The following is a 17,775-nucleotide window of genomic DNA, read 5'->3' on the forward strand; positions in this document are numbered from 1 at the left end:
AAGAAAAGTGAAAAATTAAGAATCAAACATAGTCAATTAAGAGTCAAACATAATAAAATTTATTCACTAGTATGTATATTTGCTGTAGAATCTGTACTATATGCTACAATCTTATAATTATTTAAAGTATTCATCTACAGAGTAACATGCACACATCACCATAGACAAAAAAGACTATTTTTCTTGATATAATAATTTTTCCATAAGAGTTACAGGAGTGCACCTTTGCTCCATTTTATTGAAAGTATTTTTTCCAAATGTGAGTAAAAATAATGTTTTTTTCCCATTAATAAGACAAGAGGCCCAAGGGCCTTGATTTGCTCTTCTGATAAACTGTACCACTATTACTTCTATCTGAAGCCTCTAAGTATCCTGTATATTTAGATAAACCCTTGAAATTCCAAAGGTAGGTCATCATGACCTACATTTAAGATGAAACACTCTGAGAACCCAAGATGATTCTAAGCCAATTAGTACCTGAGAGTAGGTCATGGTGACCTACTTATTACTTGTCATTCTCTGAGGACCCAAGATGCATCAACTAAGTTTGATGATTCTAAGCCAATTAATACCTAAATATTTTTAAAATTATATCCATAAAATTTCAATAAAAAGTAGGTCATAGTGACCTACTTTTCAGATGACATACTTTGAGGACCCAAGATGCATCAATTGACAAAGTTTGATGATTCTAAGCCAATAAGTAACTGATATATTTAAATAAAGCCATAAAATTTCAAAAATAGGTCACAATGACCTCCTTTTTCAGTCAACTAACTCTGCGGACCCAAGATGCATCAACTGACAAGGTTTGATGATTCTAAGCCAATTCGTACCTGAAATATTTAATTAAAGCCATAAATTTTCAAAAGTAGGTCATGGTGACCTAATTTTCAGTCAACCTATTCCAAGGACCCAAGATGCATCAACTGACAAATTTTGATGATTCTAAGCCAATTAGTACCTGAAAATATTTAATTATAGTCATATGAATTGAAAAGTAGGTCACAGTGACCTACTTTTCAGTCAACCTACTCTGAAGACCCTAGATGCATCAACTGACAAATTTTGATGATTCTAAGCCAAATAGTTCCTGAAAATATTAAATACAGACATAAAATTTCAAAAGTAGGTCACGGTGACCTACTTTTCAGTCGACTTACTCAGAAGACCCAAGATGCATCAATTGACAAAGTTTGATGATTCTAAGCCAATTAGTATCCGAAATATTTAATTATAGTCTTATAAATTGAAAAGTAGGTCATGGTGACCTACTTTTCAGTTGACGTTTTTCTAAGACCCAAGATGCATCAACTTACAAAGTTTTATTATCATAGGCCTAAAAATGTCCAAAATATGCCTCTAAAACACTTTGAAATCGAATGCCTGCAAAGTTCAAAAAGTAGGTTGCTGTGACCTACCTTTTAATAAATGTTTTACGGCCCCAAGATGCATCAGCTTAAAAAATGACCAGTACTTTTGGTTTTATTTATCTAATTATCTCCCCTTGTTTAAGGGTCACAACCTTAGTTTTAGTATAAACGGGAGCCCTTGGGCCAAGGATACCCTGTGAGAAATTTGACAATAATTGGCCAAGGGTTCTTAGTTATGGCCCATATTCTAAAAAGTTTACACACACCGCACAAATGGCCATAGCATTAGCTCTTTGAGCCTTTGGCTCAGAAGACCTAAAAAAACATGAAGCAAGTACCCACTATACATTAAAAGTAGTTTACTTTTATTTCAAAACAATTGTACCTTTAATGAAAAATCAAATGCCGTAACTTCATGGGTTGCGTGACGCAATGGTTAATGTATAGGTCTTGATAAAAAAAAAAAACTGTTAGGATTTTAGTCCAAGTGTAAAGTACTAATGCTTTTTCCTTCCCTTTCTGGGCAAATCATCTTGTTGACAGAAGTATTCCTTGGCATAATTTCATACATAAAACATTAATTTTTATTCAGCAGAAACATTTCCTACACTTTATTCCCCCATGATTTTGTTAAATATATAAATGATGGAATGTGACTGTATGTGAATTCATGGTAAAATTGTCAAGGTAAATAAGCATTGGAAGCACATTAATATCAATACAGATATGTACTAGATATCAAATGTACCATGCTATTTATTCACCTCCATTAATTAACCATTTGATACAGTCAGCTAATATAATGTACATCGATCACCAGAAAAAAATCAACTCTTCAAGAGTTCAAAAACATCAAAAAATGTAAAACTGTGTAGCAAAAAATGCAAGAAAGCACTTGGGTTTAATGTATGCAACGCTTAAAAACACATCAAACAATGTTAAAAAATCCAATGCAATACACTCAATTTGTAAAGTTTTGTAAGAATAAAAAAATCATATGTAGTCTTACAAATATTTTAAGTGGCAACATAAGGACCTAAGCTTGGGACCTGAATGACATCCATATACATCCTAGTAATGTTCCAAATAGTGAAACTTTCCAGTACATTGATCTTGTGACAGGATTTGACAACATCAGACATAGGCAGCCATTATAAAAGATGGCCACTGGCAAAGTCTGGGCAAGAGTGATCTGTAGACGATTAGCCTGTCCAGGAAATCTACCAGCTTTGTCTTTGTCCACAGAATAAAAATGGGATAACAGTCTAATAAAATAAAAGGCATTTCTTATTATTCACATTATCATTTAATTCCACAACAATTCAGTTTATGCAACAGCTAGAATTACTTTTATAGGATACCCTGCCCCATCCCACCCCCACCCCCCAAAAAAGATATGTTGTTTGAAATCTTTGTGAGATATTTAGGTAGAGAATCTCAAGACAAATGAAGGACAAGATAATGGAGACTGAGCTCATTGGTCCAGTGGCTCAGAACTGCTAGAGCACCTGCATGATCCGTAGGATATCACAAGTTTGAGTCCCAATCCATTCTTTACTTTTTACACTTTTGAGCTAATCTATTTACGGTACTTGTAAATGTAGTTTTTGATTTTTTTTTTTTGAAAGAGCATGGGAATACCAGTAATTGCTGTATTAAATGAACTTCAGTATCTCCAACATCAATATCCCAAATACCATGGATATGTTGAGGTGAATAGGAAGGCCAAACTACTATTTCTTTTAAAATATGTATTTTAAACCTCAATATCTCAAATTCTTAAACATCTCAAAATTTTTTCTTGGCCCCATTGAGTTCAAGATAATGAGATATGACTGTGTCAGACAAGCTGAATTGAAAATTAAAATAATCCTGCTATAAAGTGATAAGATGACTATAGTATTTTTTTTATCAATGAAATGGAACACATATAAATAGCATGATATACAATTACTTGTCTTTCTTCTGGTATTGATTATCTAACCAGGTCTGTAGTTTCTCCATATCACCTGGGACATCTGTCACCTTTATTTTCTCTATGTTCAGGTGAATTTCAGGTGAAGTTTGCATTAAGAATTCTGAAAGTAATCAATTTTCATGGAAATAGATATTACTTTATATATTTCAGTGGTATATTTCATTACATATACATTAAACTTCAAAACCATAAATCCATTCAAAGTATGTCAAATGAACAAAATTCAAACTTCATCTTTAACTTATATTCATATAACCATACTACATGAACAAAAATATGAGCTCAATACATATGAATATACAGTTGTATATATATATATATATATATATATATATATATATATATATATATATATATATATATATATATATATATATATATATATATATATATATATATATATATATATATATATAATTTTCACACAATTCAAAGAATTCATGGTTCATTTCATTTTAAAAAAAGTCCATATACTGTACATATACCACCAGAAAATGAAATAATATTCCCTTTGTGGTTCAACTCTGAATCCATTTGGGTACATGTAATGAACATTGAAGAAAAAAATCTACTTTTTTATACTTTATATCTGTTTATTGACAGCAGGATGGCTTACAACAAAAGAATTATAAAACAAAATAGCTACATATACATGTATGTTTGAATGGTAACATCAAGAAGAAAGTACATGTAATTGTCAAAGTTGAGTCATAGTGTAAATAAGATACATGTACTGTGGAATTATCATTGTTTGTTGGTGACAATGTTCTTGGATTTGTGGGTCACCCTTACCCATATTAAAATTTACATCCCCAAAAAACTATTTTGTCAACATTGATTCATTGAATCTTCTGTGTATAAAAGAGTTACCCACGAAATTATGTCCCTACAAACCAACAAAACAATAAATTTTGCTTACCCATGAACACTGACCTCCAAGAATTAAAATGATGCCACAATAAATCTAACTTTGTTATTTTCTTACAGGAAAATCTTTCTATATATTTCTTTTATATCAAACTCTGAACCCCCATTGTGGTCTCATTTATTTAAACGAGTATACAAAATGGACTTTGCATCTTGATGGAACCATATGTCTTACTACAGGCATTCTCCTAGTATAAAATAGTGTACTAGGAGATTTGTTGTTTAAGGTACTTCCACCATCTACACATTTATGGGACTGAAGTAGGAAAACTGCATTGATTTCCACTTAATATAGTTTAATATAATTAATTAATACCAAAAATGTATGGGTCCCCATCCTTTTTAAGATGACAGACATAAGAGATAGATATGTCAGAAAAATTACACATTTTTGATAAACATTCTGAAAATTGTGTTCAAATGACATAATTTTCATACTGAAAGTTCCAAATTAATGTTAGTTTATAGATACCTATAAATTGTGGATTTTAGGGTAACCATTTTACAATGAAAGTATAATATTGAAAATTTATGAATGAAGAAGAAGAAATGAGTTATTGCCCTTTGAACCACTTTATAACCGAAACAATAATTAATTAATTACAAAAACATAATTTTTTAAATTCTTTTACTAAACCATATTTTTTTATTACTCCTTTTGAAACATTATTTCTATTATGCTATTGATTAAAGTAATGAAGGATTTTGCAAAAACCTGTGACATCACATGAGGGTAAAATACTTTAAATCAATTAGAGTCAATCAATGCATACCTGGCATTCCAGGAGCTTCAATTCTTTGCCCAGAACTGTTCACTGTGTTACCAAAGGCAATAGTGACATCATAGATAAATGCGACATGCTCTCTCATGTGTTCCAGACACACTTGCAATGCTCCTATTTTGGGAGGTAGAACATGATCCATTGGGCTGATGCCTGCAAAGGGAAACTAGATTTCAGATGCTTTTAAAAACCTTGTACGCAAGGCAGAGTTTAATGTCAACTTCTACGGTACACAGTAACTCTTGAGCCAGTAACTCCATTCAAAATTAGAGACAAAATACCAATGAAATCAGGTGAAATTTGCAGCCAATGGACATCTTGTTAAAATCAAAGTTTCAAAATTAATAACCCTTTCCAGTGAATAGATTTACCAGCAGTTTTTTGGCACTGTCAGATACAATATCTCTTCAACTTGTCAATAAAAATTTAAAATGTGAAAATCTGTTTGAAAGCTCTTTTCTCAGCATTAGCAGTGGTGAATATTTAAATTTACCTTTCTTTTCTGCTAATGTTCTTGCTTTTTGTATAAATTCCTTATTAGTAGGATTGAACCTTGTTCCTTCTGGGAATATTACCATCCAAACCTATAGAGCAATCAAAATACATCCTCTTATCAATTCGATAAATGTACATGTATTTATTTTTTTTTATTAACAGATGTTTTTGAGAATTGCTATAAAATTATATGTGCTACTGATTGACTTTGATATTAATTAAGCACATCTTGTGACATGTAAAATAAGGGAAAATTAGCCTTTTCTGACCCCCAGCATCTCTCTAGGAACAATCTAAATGATAAAATTTCAAAGATGACTCTGTTATTGATTTTGTAAAGGTATTATTTACAAATACAGTCAAACCTTGTTATCTTGAACATGATGGGGCCAAGAAATTTTTTTGAGATATATGAGGAATTGGGATATCAAGGGTAAAAGACTTTAATAATAAGTGGTTGGGACTTCCAAGTCATTTCAACATATCCATGATATTCGAGATGTAGGTGTTCAAGATACCAAAGTTCAACTGTACATTAAAGATATACACGCTATAACTTGCGTCAGTTAAAAATAAAGTTGGAAATTTATTTATTTTGTTTACCAAATAAAGTAACGAAAATATTGTAAATTACACAATTGGAAATGAACGCATTATAAAGATATCAAATTATAATTATTTATTATCCTACTAGGAAAGTAATGCCTATATTTAAATTCATGCGTCATGTGACACCGTCGCTACTTTTAGATTGATAAACAAAAATGGCGTCAAGAAAACGAGGTAGGCCGTTTGGTATACAAAATAACTTTTGACATGGATGGCATATGTTTTATGCTTAAAGATACTTATCTTTGAAAACAACCAGTATTAACTATCTACTCTGTAATGACAGATATTAACTTTTATTCAAAATCATAGTCAAAATGCAATGTGCCTCGTTGACTGTGATTTCCCACGGACATGCGTGTCTATATACTGTTTACACACTTCCTTTATCAATATTCATGAATAGGCTGAATGTTTAATTGCAGATCTTGCTCAATTGTTTTGTAATTACAACGATTTATTTAGTAAAACTTTGTGGAAAGTAATTATTTTTTATTACACATCATGTTTCTCAAATCATTTTGTTTCACATAAAAAATCGCGTTTATATAGCGTGTATATCTTTGATTTTCTCTTAATAAAATTTAAATATCCAATTGGCAACTGGGATTTTTTATCAACAAGATTAGGGTCAAAGTGCCAAACCTTAGTGTCATTTGAAAATAATGGAATATATTAAGTCAAATATGATTTCTCCATCTCTTATGATTAAGCAGGTACAGAAATGATCATTCCTTATGCACATCTGTGCACGAGAGTCTATCTTTGTAAAAATTGATTTTTTTTTTTATCATAAGGGGATGGAAATGACCAAATATGGTACTCAACCTCCTTTAGCATTTGTACTGTATGGGTCTAATAAAAAACAGTATGAAAGCTATCAACAACCTCCACCCGGAACAGTGTACAAAGCTTTAAAAACTGATCCTCTGTTAACCTATCATTTCAATACTGGTTCAACAAAAAGATGAAATATTGCAGCATAGCATTGATAAATAGTTAACTTACTGGTTCATTTCTTTTTGCAAGTCTCCTCACTTGTTTTTCCATACAATCTTTACTAAAATTTCCCCTTCTAACATATATGCAGTCATGCTGAAAATAAACAGAAATATATGGGTTTTTTTTTCTTAAGTGGACAAAACAAATTACTGCAGTAGATATATTTTAAAGTTTAATAAATGTCAAATATTATGGCAAAAAACAAAACAAAACACCAGAGTTAGTGTAAACATGCTCGTAAATTGATATCACCCACTACATTTTTTTTTTAAAAAATGCTGCATACAATGTTTCCTTCATAGAAAGTTATAGACCAGACTCAGATTTTACTTTTCCTGTCAATGACCTTGAACTTGCCCAAATGATCTTGTGTCAAGGCCGTAACACAGTAACCAATGTTTCTCTATTATAAGACAGAGATCAGTACAGGATTATTCATTTTGCTTAAGTGACCTTGAACTTACCATATTGATTTTGCTCCTAGATTGTGACACACCCTAAAGGTCTTAATTAATCCTTTTGTGAAGTACATGTATAACTTTTAATGTTTCTATAAGATAAAGGTTTGGAACAATCATGAACACTTTTTTATCATTGACTTTCAGCTTAAATGACCTATGTCAAGGTCATAACACAGCCTAAGCTCATAAGCAATCATTATACCAAGTATCAAATTTCAACATTTCTCCAGTACAAGAAATTACTAGGACAGGGATTTTACATCTTTCTCAAAGTGACCTTGAACTTTCCTAAATGACTTTGATCAAACATCATAACACACCCTCAGGTCATAAGTAATCTTTTTGTAAAGTATAAACTTCCTATGTTTCTCCAAGATGATGGTATGGACCTGTGGTGGTCAGACGGGTTCGATCGCCAGTGGCCAGATAGCTCAGCTGGTAGAGCACCTGACTGGAGATTCAGGGGCTCGGGTTCTAAGTCTGGTTCGTCACATTTTTTTCCTCTCCTGTTACATATGGTGCCAAGCCATGCCCTGGAATTGACAGTGAAAGATCTGCCAGGGAAGAGCCTGGGCTGGTATCTTCTGGGGCCAAAGACCTTTAAGGAGGGAGGAATGTGAAAGTCAAATGGGTTTGATCACAGATGGCTAGATAGCTCAGTTGGTAGAGCACCTGACTGAAGATTCAGGGGGCCCAGATTTGAATCCCGGTCTGATCCGATGCATATTTCTCCTCTCCTGTTGCAGACCAAACATGAATTTTACATTTTATACCTGTGACATTGAACTTGGCCAGATGACCTTATGTCATGATCAAGAAAAAACATCTGTTCTCAAGTAATCTTCGTGTTATGTATCAACTTCCAATATTTCTCCTTCAAGAGTTATAAGCCTGGGAAAAAAAAATTTATGCCAGTGTCCTTGATTTTGCCCAGTAATGACACATTCTCAGGTCAGAACCAATGTTTAAGTATGAGCTTCCAATATTTCTTTATTACAAGAGTGGCCAGGATATGAATTATATGTTTTCTGAAAGTGAACATGAACTAGTCAAAACAACTTTCAGTTAAGGTCATGACATACACTCAGGTCATAAATAATCTTTGTGTGAAGTATAAACTTCCAATTCTTTTCTATTTGAAAAGTTATAGATAGGACACAATTTTACACTTTCTTCTGTGACCTTAAACTAACCCAAATGACTTTGATTAAAGGTCATGTTACACCCTTAGGTCACAAGCAGTCTTTGTATCAAGCATGAGCTTCCAATGTTTCTTCATTACAACATTATACTCTGGACATATTTGCAAGGACAGACAGACAGACAAGGCAATTCTCATATACCCCCAATACTTTGTAGGGGGCATAATTACATGGATTAAATCCCATAGAATGGCTGACAGTAAAGAGAAAATACTCTCATGTTCAAAGTACTCATGAATATTTACATTTTAATATGTTGGAAAACTTACCTGTTTGAAGTAAAAACCATAGAGTGGGAAATATTTTAGCCCATCTTTTATAACATATCTAACATGTCCAAGTGACCCATGTTGTAATGCAAATACATTGGCAACTATCCAATCCACTGTGTGAAATACAAAAACGAAGTATTATCCAATACCACTTTAAATTGAAAAATTTATGTACCGAGTAATCTGTATCTAGCTCTTATATTTATATAATTCTTCAATAGGTATTCAAATCTTACTTGTTGACTGATGATTGCAGATAAAGATTGCATTTTCTTTTTCATCAGTGATAGTGTCTGTATCACCATATGTATATATCTATTATTAAAAAAATGAGTTTAACATAAATGATTGAAAACTATAAATCCAACACATATGAATGTCCTGCAGAAATACATAATGCTTAATTAGTCATTTGGAAGGTCAAACTGAGGTCACCAAATCTGGCTTTTATTTAAATTCTCCCAGAAAGATGTATCTTTACAGGAGAAGAACTTGTAAGTTGTAAGAACTTGTTTCTAATCCTTTTGTGTTAAGCAATAAAATATGTTCAAATCAAAGATGTATCTTTGTAAAACATTATTTGAAATGTCCTTTTACTGTATTCAACAATTATAAAACACAAAATCTACAACTCTGGGACAAAGTTTTTGGGATGCATTTGTGTAAAAAATTGAATAAAGATAAAGTTGAACTTTGATACCTTGAACATCAATATCTTTAATACAATAGATATCTCAATGTAAGTTTGAAGTCCTAATAACTTTTTCTTAATGTATTTTAACCTCAATATCTAGAACCCTTGGAGATCTCCTTTTTTTATTTATTTATTTTTTCTTGGCCCCATTGAGTTTGAGATAACAAGGATTGACTGATTTTCAAATGTATATATACATAATGTCAAATAAAATGTTTTGAAATTTTTGTTGGATGGAAGAAAATTCAAAACAAGCAAGTTTATTGGTCTGTAGAGATGACTATTAAGGGTTAGGAGGTGGATAAAATATACAAGTTGGTAAAAGAATATGTCTAGAATTAGGGGATGAAAGGTAGTTGATTGTCCACTGCTGGAAAGTGGATAAATACATCCCCAAAGTGTGCAGAAAATCTTGGGTTGTTAATTGCACCATGTTTGCATTACGGGATCTGTAGCGTTATGGTCAAAGACTAAAATATAAAACCATAACGCTACAGTTCTGCAGCTAATATATAAAAAAAAAACTAGAAACATTTACTTCTCTGTCATTAAAAAAGTATAATCTCCAAATTTATCAGCTTATTTAATAAGTTATTACATTCACTTGTCATTAAAAAGAGTAAAAAAAAAACTTTGGTCATTGAACTTCAAAGTCTTAAATTACCTCTGCACCAGTATAACAGTGCATGAAAAACAAAACATATCTTTGGTAGGTCGCATAGAGAAGGTCATCCACAGCTCTGTACACGCGCCTGGGCAGGGGAAAGGTTAGCAATCGAGCAGCTGTCCATACTGTAATATGTATAGGAGCAGCGCTCAGCAATGCAGTTGCAGGAAATACCCAACGTAAAGACTGTGCATGTACCAGAATCGACAACATTTTTCATAATTGTAAGATATATTTGTTTACGTTGGGTTTAACATGTGCTACTTCCGGTTTAATCATAAACATGAAATCATACCTTTAATGTTTCGAGTTACATGTACTTGATAATGCAAATGTGGAAAAAATAATTGATTATCGATCAAAATTTATAATTTACAATCAATAAACGAATTAAAAACTTTTGTAAATACTTAGAAAATTTCGATACACCTGTCAACTCAAATTAATGTTCTTTCCACATTATTATGTTCCTAGTCTACTTAGCGGATTGGTGATTTTTTTTTTACGAGGGGTGTTCAAATGAGGCCAACTCAATTACAAATGAGAGAGAAAGAGAGAGAGAGAGGGGGGTCTATTAAAAGACCAGATGTTACACGATATCACCATGATCAAGAAAATTAAATCATTTCATTTTCAATAATTTTTCAAGACTGTGACGTCATAATACCGTTAATCCTTGACGCCATAGATAAGTGATGTAATAAATGCGTGAGGTCATAATAAGGAGTCACGGTGAAAGGAAAACATGGCAAGAAAACCACCAATAAAGAAAAACAAGAAGAAAGCAAAACCTGAAATGGCTAAGGCGCAAAAATCCGATGATGTCCCTGCACTTGGTCTCCTTCGAAAATTGACTCACTCAGCTAAAAGCAGAATGGTTGGTTTCGTTTTATTGTATTTAATTTAATTTCTAACATAAAATGTTTACCAGGATTCATTCGGTTTTTCATTGTTACATTATTCAAGGAATGAGTAACTCGCAATAAATGATAACATTTTATTTCAATTCTCTGTATGTGATGTTGACTTACAAGTCGGGTATATTTATTTAGAATTTTGAAGAGCAAGAAACATCGGGTGGAAATCACGAGGAAAGTCGGCGATTTAGCGCACAGACACATCCTTCGAGTATTTCTTGTGATAATGGAGGTACGGTTATACCAAAGACTTAAGTAACAATGTTAATTAATGTTTTTATGTTTCTGGTTATACGTATTAATTTTTATTCAATAACTGTAACGTAAATGAATTAACTGTAACCTTTATTCATTTTAATAATGCAAATTCTTAATTATGGTAGATAAATTGTTATCAGAACTTAGTTTTCACTATTTTTCTAAAATTTTCGCAGAGAAATTCTTTTAGTTTGCGAACACAACAAATTCGGGGTTTCACTGTGTATGAATATTATTATTTAGTTAAGGATATGTATTTCATATAACTAACATTATTCCGTAGACTTGCCAGAATGGTTTGAGGACCTTACCGAAGATAATGTGTCAGCTTTCAAAGATGTGAGTAGTTAAATCTTACAAGGCACATTTACATGTTAATATCTAATGACTAAGATTTTACATTTTCTAGGTATGTTATAAAATTGCTTGATTGTCGGAGGTTACAAGATAATCAAATTTAGTTTGCAGATTGTATCAAATACAAAAATGATAACAGAGTTATCTAATTTCATGTCCTTTTTGCCGTCTTCATTTTCCTTGAACTTTACACTTCCAGATTACATCTTGATTTTTCTAACATACCATTAAAACAAGGTTTCTTTTGTGGAAATGACTCACAGTTCTCCTTTTCAGGAAAAGAAATCAATATATTCTACTCAATATGGGCGAATTAAAGATTTTTTTTCAAAAGGGAAGGATCATTTTTGGTTACTTTTTTAAAATTAAAAACTCTGAAAATCGGGGAGGGGGGGGGGCTGTACATATTAGAAAACGTCTATAAGTGAGATGATAGATCTTGAAGTTATATTTAGTGATTAATTTTTTTTATGACAATACAATCTTAATTTTTTCAGCGGTTGAATTATGACTCTTCTTGCATTATATCTTGCAACTTTTATATAAAAACTAGAACCGAAAAAAGGGGATTTGGAAAAAAAATTAAATCAATTCGTAATTTATTCAATTTTGCTCCCCCCCCCCCCCCGAAAATTATGTTGGGAGTAGCATGACAATTGTTGCATAATGTACCTAAGTATTTCTGGGGAAAAACGAATAAAGAATAATTTTCAGAAGCATTTATGAATAGGAGATAAAGAATAACGTATTTCCTTAAGGTCCGTGAGACAATTTCTTTCGACAATTTCCAACCGACGTGTTTTTTTTATACGAAGGAAATAGAAATTTTCATTCATTTGGATTTATTCTAAACAGTAAGAGAATCAAAACCATTTGTTACATTTGAGTATTTTTCCGGATTCATTTCTTTTATAACAATATCGTCTTATGTTTCCTGTATATTCAATTGTTCTTCATCAAGTTACAACATATAGCCAATCAGAAAACTCTAAATAGCATCTGTAGTAATTACTTTATTAATTTTACAAAACCGGAAGACATCGATCCTCAATATTGTATGGTAACAATTGTTTTTGTTGAAATACTCAAAAAGATCTTTACACCCACACTTGGCAGGAAATAAAAACTTTAGGACTTGCATGCAAGTAAAGAGAGTACGAAAATTAGTATTAGGTAACTTTTAGTTGTTAAAAATGCAATATTTTATTCACCAGAGAGCAACTTCCTAAAGTACATACAACAGAATTAATAAATAATTAAATAGTAGAAACGAGTAGAAAACAATAGGCTTGTGGGCTACAACGATCACCTGAATCACATTGCTTTTACAGACAGTGAACCTAATATGAAGCCTTTAACCGAGACCTAAATTAAGCTAAGGACGTGACTTCATGGAATATATATGTACTTTCAAAGGACACTTGCATATTTATACAACAAATATAAAATATCTGTTCTCAAGATTTTTTTTCTTCATTTTTCCCTAATACAAGGGTCATGTTTGTCGCATATATAGATGGACAGTTAAGCATCATCACAATGACTTACTTCAGAATATTTTCGAATCATAATCAAGATACATTGTAAGGCCACACTAGGAGTCCAATGTTTAACCACATTCAGTGCCTACAGGACAATGATTAAAACACGCTAGAGACTACGCTACCGAGGTCCCGTGTAGTAGGTGCTAGCACGAAAAAGATCCCTCACTGCTCAGTGGCCCTAAGTGCCGAGTATAGGTCAAAATTTGCAGCTCTCCGCTGGCAAGTGGTGGCGTCTCCATATGAGTGAAAAATTCTCGAGAGGGACGTTCAACAACAAACAAACAAAAAACGCTATGCTAGAGTTTAAGAAAGGACAAACATCCTTTGACAAAGTCTTATTGACCCCCCTCCCCCATGAAATAACATTTTTCTTTTTATTAACCTCTTAAACCCATTTTTTTTTGGATAATCCTGAAGAGCTGAGAAGAAAACGCATATGTTACAAAATTACTGAGTAACTAACGGATTGACGACACACGGTTAAACTTTGACGAGAAATGGTCAATTAAGTTAACAGATCAGATAAGATGATGAAAAGTATGATGCTAAGGCTTATGGAAAGCATGGCATGATACGACTTTTCTGCATGATCGAAAATTCCCTGTTTTTATTGAAACTGAATACTTTTCTGACTCCTTTACACGAATTTTTGGTAATAGAACTATCTTTTCACACTGCAACTTTGGATAATGAGAATTTAAGAGTAAAAAGGAAAGACTATATTTAGTTTAGAAGTAGTTGTTTAAGAAACCTCATCTTACCCAGGTAGTAAATTATTAGTAATGAAGAAGAAATTAAAAAATATGTAAATACTTGTGTAATAAATAATATCACGTTTGACACGAACTTACGTAATTTGATAAGTAACAATAAAACTAAAAAATATTCATACTGAAAAATATCCCTATGTAAAGAAGTCAAACAAAGAATAATAGTGCAAAATGAAATTGAGCTTAACTCTTATTTTCGAAACTTTCCTATCTCTGTTCCAAACTATTCGCCATTAAGCTGTTCGATATGTTGGATGCCGCCAACACTGGTACATTGAATGCAGACAGTTTGTACGAGGGTCTGAAGCGAGTGGATAGCGACATCACACGAGAAGAAGTGGAAACAGTCCTAAAGAAGCTGGACAAAGATGGCAACGGAGAAATTGATTTCGATGAATTCCTGTTCCACATGACCCAAGGAGAACTTCTAGAGGGACTTGGAGGAGATGGTAACTTGAAGAAAACTTGCAAAATGACAAATACGCCAACTTATGTTCAACAAAACTAAGCAAAATTCCAAAAGAGCATTCGATTTGATGAAAATAAAAGAAATCTTCCATCATAACGTTGAATTGCAATACTGAATCCGGTTTAAATATTTCTCTACTAGTTCTTCATAGTCTATAGAATACATTCAACAACTTCTGCATAAGAATGTAACTTAAAAATTCAAAAGTATTTATTTTCTTAGATGCAGACAAGAGGAAGAAAGGAATATTTTCCCGTCGTCAGAGGTTGTTCTACACGGCCATCACTCAGTTCTCTCTAAAGCGGAGTCTTGGTGAAGACTTCCGGTATATCACCAAACGACAACCGCATGTCCTAAGCCACTACACTGCAGGTTTACGTCTGGTTGGCCTTACTGATCGTCAACTTGCACTTCAAATGAAAGAAATGCAGGAAAACGCGCGAAACACGGATTCGCCGTACGCAAAACCTCTGCAGTTTGTTTCTCCGACAACAGGAAGGAAAATGAAAACCATGCATCGACCAGGACAGGTAACAGGAATCCAGTTGGTCTCACTACACAAAATAGTTATCGCCCGACGTGACCAAAGACATCAGAAGAATATTGTACATAGTCTTTCTGTAGTACAATAGAATTATATGGAGAGTTATCTTTAAAAAAAAGATTATCAAGCCAAAAAATGAATAAATAAATAAATAAAAATTGCAATTTTAAGACCTCTGCTCTATGAAAAAACAATACTTCATTTAAAAAGTTTTAAATTTAATATCTACAGTTTGGCAATAAAGATTTCACAAGTAAATACAAGCTTAAAACAGACCTGGTCAACGTCACGCCGCCTAAAAGATCGACACAAGATCAACCCGAAGTCAGAGAAGAACTGAAAAATGATTCATCGGCACCGGTAAATAAAGATTCAACAAAAAATGAATGTTCCTGATTTTCCAGACAATGTATTTTTATGACGATAGAATGCCTTTGTGTATACAGAGCTATCAACAATTTTTCAGGAATTCTCCAACAGGAGGTTTCCAGGAGGGCTTGGCAGGGAGAGTATAGTGACCAAACTTCCTGGTGGTGATCTCATCAATAAGATAAGAAGACAGATCAGTAAGGAGGAATACAAATGTTTTCACTTATTAAATCCTTTTCTGCAAATTCACTGCATTTCAAAAGTTTTCTTCTAACAGCTTCGAAAACAGTGTTTGTAGAATGCACGTGTATTATACCGTTTTTCTGGAAATCGACATTAGTTATGTTGTCATTGGTTTGTTTTTTATTGCAGTGAACAAAAAGTTCAAAATGTCCTTTGGTATAAAAACCACTCCCTTTGAAAACATTAAAGAAGAAAAACCCAAAGGTATATGCAACTAAACAGTTAAATATGCAGCGATCGTTTCATTTTCATTTTACTTAATGAAGCAAATTCAATAATAAAAAGAAATTTAGCAGAACAAATTTCCTGTGTAACATTTCATTAAAATAGTGTGTAAAACATGTATCTCAATCGAACATATAGGTTTGTAAGTATACAAAACGTCAGTATTTAATTTTGCACTAAATGTAAAATTGAATTAAGAGATATGTTGAATCAAGTAACATGGAGAAGACTATATACTTTGACTATCGGATCAATAATGTTAACTTTATTTTAGATGCAGAACCGAAATGGAAGAAACATTGCGGATGGACAATACCAAAGATAGAACAAGTCTTTGTGCCACTTCCGGTTTTAAAAATCAAGTATCCCAGACAGCATCGTCCCACCATTGACGATCTGCCTAACATCAGAGAGCAGGTGGGTGTAATGTTTCATCTCCCTATTGCTAACTATTTAATGTATATAGTACATTATTAAAAGTAAATAATTATTTTAATTTCTAATCTACTGATAAAGCATGGGACGAAAGCGCTATAGATTAAAGTTTGAGTTTTTCATTTAAACTTAGATTTTATTTTACCCCTATACCAAGGAAAAATATTTTATTGAAGATATATAATCTTTTTTGTTTTCTTTTTAGGCCAGAAAAGCAATGGATGAATTCTACCACAATATGCAAAAAGCATGTGTCGTGCATTCTCTTGAACACTGGGAAAAACTTTACGCGGATACCATTCGCCCGAAAAAGTTGCTAGAAAATTTCCGTATTGTGTACCGTGCTTATTCCCCGCACAAAGAAGAGGAGGCCTTTGTCGTATGCCCTTGGATGCCAGGTCCCCGTCTCTATACCAGACGCAGAATCAACCCCCTGAATCACCAGACGACTTGGTCTCAAAAGGCACGATGTTGTTCGAACCTCTTTATTAATCCTCCCAAAACAGACAGCGACATGCGATGTGCCTCCAGTTTGAACTAGGATGCTTGAAGTTTTTGGCGTTTTATCTAAATACGTACATGCTCAAAAAATAGTTGTAAATTGTTCTTCGTTTAATTGATTTGTATTTGTTGATAGTGGTGATCACGGAAAGAAATAAAGAATTATGCATTCCACAACGTATTATGCATGTTTGCTTATTTTTAGTAATACGCAGACAGATATGTAAAGTTAGCTACTAGTAACTGGCTACTAGTAGCTGGCTACGACAAATGGGTAAAGTTGGCTACTAGTAACTGGCTACTAGTAGCTAGTTACGACAAGTTGGTAAAGTTGGCTACTAGTAACTGGCTACGATAAGTGGGTAAAGTTAGCTACTAGTAACTGGCTACTAGTATCTGACTTAAAATGTGAATGAAGCTAGCTATTAGTAACTGGCTACGACATGTGAGTAAAGCTAGCTACTACTAACTGGCTTGCAATGTGAGTAAAGGTACGTAGCTTCTAGTAACTGGCTTAAAATTACAAATATTAATTTGAAGAAAAGAAAGTAATGTATTGAATGCATTTAAAAAAAATTAAATACAATCTCGTATTTTTGATTCGCTAGTCAAATTTTTATATTAAAATATGCTACTTTTAATCTCTACTTGCAGTTTAATACTATCATTGCGTATGCATTT

General features: G+C 32.7%; 2 protein-coding genes across 2 annotated transcripts; one reads left to right on the top strand and one right to left on the bottom strand.

Moving 5' to 3' along the window:
* Nucleotides 1–2,121: 2,121 nt before the first annotated feature.
* Nucleotides 2,122–10,725, bottom strand: LOC133177133 (1-acyl-sn-glycerol-3-phosphate acyltransferase epsilon-like). The gene is made up of 8 exons (XM_061312237.1): nt 10,460–10,725; nt 9,338–9,416; nt 9,099–9,214; nt 7,173–7,259; nt 5,554–5,644; nt 5,052–5,213; nt 3,328–3,451; nt 2,122–2,638 (listed from the first exon to the last, which is right to left on the bottom strand). Exons 1-8 carry the CDS (start codon nt 10,673–10,675, stop codon nt 2,410–2,412), a joined length of 1,104 nt encoding a protein of 367 aa, XP_061168221.1. The 5' UTR covers nt 10,676–10,725; the 3' UTR covers nt 2,122–2,409.
* A 476-nt stretch (nt 10,726–11,201) lies between these two features.
* Nucleotides 11,202–17,264, top strand: LOC133177000 (uncharacterized). The gene is made up of 10 exons (XM_061312076.1): nt 11,202–11,339; nt 11,515–11,611; nt 11,921–11,976; nt 14,547–14,757; nt 15,000–15,307; nt 15,553–15,681; nt 15,788–15,887; nt 16,063–16,137; nt 16,433–16,575; nt 16,799–17,264. The coding sequence occupies exons 1-10, from the start codon at nt 11,208–11,210 to the stop codon at nt 17,132–17,134; spliced, it is 1,587 nt and encodes a 528-aa protein (XP_061168060.1). The 5' UTR covers nt 11,202–11,207; the 3' UTR covers nt 17,135–17,264.
* Nucleotides 17,265–17,775: the final 511 nt, after the last annotated feature.

This window comes from Saccostrea echinata, unplaced genomic scaffold (genome assembly GCF_033153115.1).
Source record: "Saccostrea echinata isolate AGI-Se365-2 ecotype Australia unplaced genomic scaffold, CSIRO_AGI_Sech_v1 ptg000086l, whole genome shotgun sequence".
Taxonomy (NCBI): domain Eukaryota; kingdom Metazoa; phylum Mollusca; class Bivalvia; order Ostreida; family Ostreidae; genus Saccostrea; species Saccostrea echinata.

What these genes read in the sequence shown, in the direction of transcription:
- LOC133177133 (XM_061312237.1), bottom strand. Translation starts at nt 10,675, where the DNA reads ATGTTGTCGATTCTGGTACATGCACAGTCTTTACGTTGGGTATTTCCT. An exon ending in TTGCAAAAAGAAATGAACCA is followed by an intron (nt 5,645 to 7,172) that starts GTAAGTTAACTA and finishes ATTGCTCTATAG; the next exon opens with GTTTGGATGGTAATATTCCC. An exon ending in AACATTAGCAGAAAAGAAAG is followed by an intron (nt 5,214 to 5,553) that starts GTAAATTTAAAT and finishes TTCCCTTTGCAG; the next exon opens with GCATCAGCCCAATGGATCAT.
- LOC133177000 (XM_061312076.1), top strand. Translation starts at nt 11,208, where the DNA reads ATGGCAAGAAAACCACCAATAAAGAAAAACAAGAAGAAAGCAAAACCT. An exon ending in TAAGATAAGAAGACAGATCA is followed by an intron (nt 15,888 to 16,062) that starts GTAAGGAGGAAT and finishes TTTTTATTGCAG; the next exon opens with TGAACAAAAAGTTCAAAATG. An exon ending in TGCCTAACATCAGAGAGCAG is followed by an intron (nt 16,576 to 16,798) that starts GTGGGTGTAATG and finishes TTTTCTTTTTAG; the next exon opens with GCCAGAAAAGCAATGGATGA.